This window comes from Dipteris shenzhenensis, chromosome 32, assembly GCF_047967505.1.
Source record: "Dipteris shenzhenensis isolate YYH24624 ecotype China chromosome 32, Dip_SZ_1.0, whole genome shotgun sequence".
In the NCBI taxonomy this organism is placed as follows: domain Eukaryota; kingdom Viridiplantae; phylum Streptophyta; class Polypodiopsida; order Gleicheniales; family Dipteridaceae; genus Dipteris; species Dipteris shenzhenensis.
In genome coordinates this window covers 5,075,244-5,080,513 of record NC_141627.1, presented here as the reverse complement: position 1 = coordinate 5,080,513, position 5,270 = coordinate 5,075,244, and the positions used below count along the sequence as shown (strand labels likewise).

Here is a 5,270-nt window from a genome sequence, read left to right as displayed (position 1 = left end):
TGTTGGAAAGATTTGCAAGATTCATCTTGGAGGTATTTTCTCGTGGTCATGCAAAGGAATGCCAGATTGCATACTATACCAGGCTTCTGATCAATAAATTTTGTACCTCATCTCGGTTTGGGATTCTCCTTCCACCTTCCTAGGACGTTCAAGAAAGAAAAAGAGCAAAAGATGTATGGTCAGACAACTCAAAGGTTGTGTTGTTTGCCCGTTCGTTATTTTGCAAAAAAATACATCTTCAAGAGATTTACCTTGTATTCCGCTGATACATTGGCCCTCAAGTGGGTTCCTTCAGATTTGGCCTCCACATTGACACAACTCAATTTCATTTGCTTGAGGGCACTGAGAGCTTTAATGAGCATGTAGCCGGCGTCTACCTCGATCGTTAAGTCCATCTCGACCTGAAACAGAGGTCGCTGCTTATTTGTGTCGTGAGTTACTTCAATCCTTTGAATATAAGATGAGAAACTTCCGGAAGCAGTGGTTGTTCCCTGCGAATTTTGTCCTTGCGGTTGTAGAGCAATATTAGCTGCATTCTGGAGCTGGGTATTCTGATGTTCCAATTCTCCCACCCGATCCTGAAGCTCTTTCAAGAAATGTATAGTGTGCTCAAGAACAGAAACTTTATCCTTCTGCATAAGAACGATTGTGAGGACTCAGAGATATCTCTCTCATTAGCGAACGAGATTGACATTTATTTGAGACCTAATCTAAGTAGATATTGGAAAAATGTGACAACCAGTGTTGTTGCTTTACCTTCTTGAGATTTGGAATAAGAGTTTGAAGGACCTTGAGGCATTCATTTTGATGTCGTCGTCGTTTGCGCTCAGACACCACGTGTTGACGAGCCAGTTCCTGTGATCCTTGTAGAGTTTCGCCCATCATCTTGGGAAGTAAGTATAGCAGGCATCTTTTCAAAAGCGAGCTACAAGTAGGGGTTCTTATTCCTGATTCAGAAGTGGTTGATGCCCAACGTTTAAACGCAGATCGTGTTGAACTAGTGCTTAGCGAATCTAAAGCTTCTCCAGGGAAGCTTTGACATTCTTTGCCGACAGCACATGTGTTGACGGAAGAAAATCCAGGAACTCCAATAGCGAGATCAGCGTTAGGCTGCAAGGAACGCTCCGCGGAAAAAGATCCAACCGATGAACGCAATCTAACGTGTCTCGCTACCATAGCTTCGTCATCCTGTACAATGACGGGAAGTCCGAGTTCGCCTACTTCCATGCCAGGATAATAGAGTTCGTGATGAGTTTGATCGACAGAAGGTATGTTTGGGAAAACCGAGGGCCTGAGGCTTGTGGTATGTCTAAAGGCCAAGTCCCCCTCGTCAAGATTGGATTCCGCAATTGTCCTCACCGTGTTAATGTCGAGCTGAAGCTGCCCAAGAACGTCGATTCCATGGGCTTCCATGGAAGTTGAGAACACAGGTGATCGCATTGGATGAGTGCTTTGGAGGGGGGATTCAGAACGAGATGAAGAGTTGGACGAAGCTGCGCATTGAAGATCCTGCTGTCCAACGCGAAGAAAGACGTCTCTTGCCCCTGTTTGTAATGCTGGACGTAGAAACGACTGGACAAGACGATGTTGTGGCCATAGAAATGTGCAAATGCGTCGAAGCAATTGAGGATCCTCTTGCACCTACATCGCAAACCAAGTATAATACACCAATAAGACATGCACTTGATTCTGCAAGGGTGGCTTTTGGAATACAGCTACAGCCTTATAGCTAGCCCCTCTATGCTGAAGCGTACTAACGACCAACAACGTATGCAACATAATGACAAGAATATCATATCACAAACACCAACCAAATCGGTTGTGCCGAGCTCCACCACTCCATCCTTGTACGGTATGCACAGCATAGTCTGCTATCAACAGAGAATGCGCCTCTTCAATACAGACTACATGGAATTTTTAGGTTGAATTCAAATAAACTCGAAAGTATGCCGTTATATAACAGTGATCTATTGGAACGTGTTGACAATCTGAATTTAAGGGCGCGGTTTTTAAATCCTAAGGAAGAGAAAAGACTGTTTCACCTGAATGCATGCATCCTGTTTCTCGGCATGTTATGAGCGCAGGGACAAGGACAGAAAAGACAATACCGTTAGCATTCACAGGAAAGAGATGCATTTTCGAAGTAGACAATAGAGATAGTATCATTGGTTGCTTAATGACCTGGAAGAATCGAGTTTGCTCTGGCAGTAGGCTTTGCAAAAGATCAAGTCCGGAAACCCATTGGTGCCTTTTAGTATACAAAGCTGCACCTGGAAACCTGCATTGCAGTCGCATTAATCAGCACAAGCGTACGAGTCATGTGAATCTTATGGTAGACAATTGGAAGTAAAAAAAGGCTACTCCGTGCTGAACTAGTAAAGTAGGTTAATATGGGAACAATGATGACAATCACTTCCCATCCATGTGGTAAGGCCGTCCGTTTCAGTCCACTGTTACGCAAGGGATACAGGAATTGTACAACAGGAAAAAAAAATGTCTGTCAATCTATGACTCACCCGATTCCGAACGGGAAAATACAGTGGCTGTACAGTTCCAAGGAGACAAGCAGCTGATTCAATTTCAACGGATCGTCCATCTTTCCTTCGTTGACATCACCGTATGACCAGCTTAATAACCTGCATAGCAAAATCGAGGACTGTGAAATTAGGCGGTTGGGCTTGCGATATATTTCGCAAGGGAAGCATAATTAGATAGTCGAGGCGAAACAATGATGAAGAGACCCTAAGATTCGTTATACGCAATCTAATTAGCACACTGGAGAAGAACAGCAGTGTGCAGGGCGTGAGGAGAAGCTTCGAGTACTAATTTATCTCGTAAAAGCCAGAGACGTAGCGCCATCCGTGTCTACCGTGAGGCGGGAGTGAGCGACCATAGAGCGCAATAGGACCATCCTAAGGATTGCAAGAGGTGCTTGATGCGGCTGAAGGCAGGGACGGTAGTCGGAAGGGCTACTAGGTCGGGAGGGGGGACTAGACCAGAGGCCATAAAAGGTGCAGTGGTCGATGAGATGGCAATGAGGGGTTGTGAATTTGTGATGCATATATGCAAGGGGCAGCAAGAGGAGATCGAGCGGCTGATGAGAGATGGATGATGGGATTGGGGATCGTGGTAGGCGAGGACGAGGAGGAGGAGGATGAGAAGTGAGCACTAACGAGGGAGGAGGGGTGCTTATGAATCAGGATCTGTGTCGGAAGGTGAAGCCGTCAACCGCCAAGATCTCCCAGAAGAACATGAAGAGCAGGTGTAGGGCTCCTCAGTGATGAGTTCACAACTTCACGTCGCTGCAAAGTCTTAAGGAATTTGTGGGTTATGCGCGTCGTCATCTCAGTGCTGAGCTCACGCAATCTCCACAAAGTCTCCGCCGCCGTGGAGTTTTGGCTCGTGCGTATATTTTCATCAACGTTATGCTCCGGCGCCCAGAGTCAACAGGCCCAGTCATCCAAACTTAGCATCGCTTCTGGGACGCCTTCCGAACGAACGCCTTGCTCCGTCTCCTAATGAAAAACTAATTCCACAACAAAAGTCACAGGATGTTTCCCAAAAATGTAACTTGCATTTGCATTAGCTCAACTAAGAGAGGAAGGAGTTAAATCAATCGCAAGAGCCTCTTTAACTTAGGGGCGTGCTTTTCTTTTCTTCTCTTTGCCTAGGAACACTCCATAAGAGCTCCGCGCGCTTTTCTTTTCTTCTCTTTGCCTAGGAACACTCCATAAGAGCTCCAAGACAATACTGAAGCCAAAGAGGACAAAAAACACTTGTTATGGTGAGAGGAATCGAGGAGGAATCTGGACTAGGGCTGCGGTGGGGATGAGGAGATTTCTGTCTACGAGCTAGATACGTACCCAACTCTTGCATTGAAAACATTTTTAGTAACAAACATTCATGTCTCTCTCTCTCTCTCTCTCCATCTATATGCTTAGGATGATAATTGTGCAATGAAATGACAATGAATCCTTTGGGGTACCTTCTCTTATTTTAACATATAAACTCCAAAATTACATTTAAGACCCCATCATATTCGCTACTTACAGATCAAGATTCTCAAATCAAGCATTTCGCAAGAAATTTTTTTTCAAGCATTTGGCAAGAAATTTTTTTTAGTATAACTTATGTTTACATTTCTCAAAATGATGGAGGCAGTGCTTTGAAAGAGTGCCTCATTAGGGAGAAGGTTTGTTTGACAAGGGTTGCCTTGGGGTAGTGTCCTCTTTTTGGAGTATATACTTTGAATGCTTACATATCTCTAAAAAAACTTTGAATACATAGAAATAAGCTAAAGCTATAGCAATATTCTTGGGTGCTTGAAGCTACGCTGATAGAAATTTTCTAGTATGCATAAATTACAAACACAGTCTTAGCGACGACCATTGCACCTGCCACTCGGTATTACGTTTGAATGTTGAGATTTCACTCTCTTTCTCTTTGGAGTTCTCTTTCTTTCTCTTTTGATTGGACGTTATGTTTGGCTGATGCAGGGACTTGCGGCAGTATTAAGTTAGTTTTAAAACGTTGTATTAAAACATTTTAAACATTTTTAAAGTAGCTCTGGGGCGTTTTAAAACACCCCAGTAGCGATTTTTATCCAGCACCGCCGGCTCTACACCGACCGGTTTAGGATACACCAACCAGTGTTTCTCTACACCAACCGGTAATTAACAACATCGGTCGATGTTTAGCAACACCGATCGGTGTTGTTAATGTTATATAAACCAGCGCCGCACTCGTACTATTCACAAAATCCGAGATTCCTAGAATATTGTGGAGTTTTGGGAAAAACAAGAAGCATAAGAAAGAGGATAAACAAAGCTACAAAGAAAATTGTCAGTTTTCACTACTACATACGGATCCTATTGCGACGTTTACATACCGACGTTTAGCGCCCACTTAGCGTTAATCGTCGATATGAAAAGCGAGTTTTCTAAAGCGTCGCTATATAGCGAGTTTGGCTAAAAGTCGCTATATAGCGACCATTATAAAGGTCGCTATATAGCGACTTTTAAGTGTCGCTATATAGCGACACTGATATACAATTTTATAGCGACGTTTTTCCAGAGAGGGTTTTTTTTTTATATAGGGTTTGTTTGTTTTTTTTTTAAAATATCAATCGCAAGAGCCTAGGGGCGCGCTTTTCTTTTCTTCTCTTTGCCTAGGAACACTCCATAAGAGCTCCAAGACAATATTGAAGCCAAGAAATTAAATCATAACTACAAACTCCTCCAAGGAGCCAAAGAGGACAAAAAACACTTGTT

The 5,270-nt window shown here is 43.5% G+C and overlaps 1 protein-coding gene across 1 annotated transcript; it reads right to left on the bottom strand.

The window, feature by feature from the left end:
- Nucleotides 1-215: 215 nt before the first annotated feature.
- LOC147880215 (basic helix-loop-helix protein A-like) lies at nt 216-2,859 on the bottom strand. The gene is made up of 6 exons (XM_087370374.1): nt 2,777-2,859; nt 2,517-2,636; nt 2,182-2,278; nt 1,812-1,868; nt 757-1,641; nt 216-632 (listed from the first exon to the last, which is right to left on the bottom strand). The coding sequence occupies exons 1-6, from the start codon at nt 2,857-2,859 to the stop codon at nt 216-218; spliced, it is 1,659 nt and encodes a 552-aa protein (XP_087226500.1).
- Nucleotides 2,860-5,270: the final 2,411 nt, after the last annotated feature.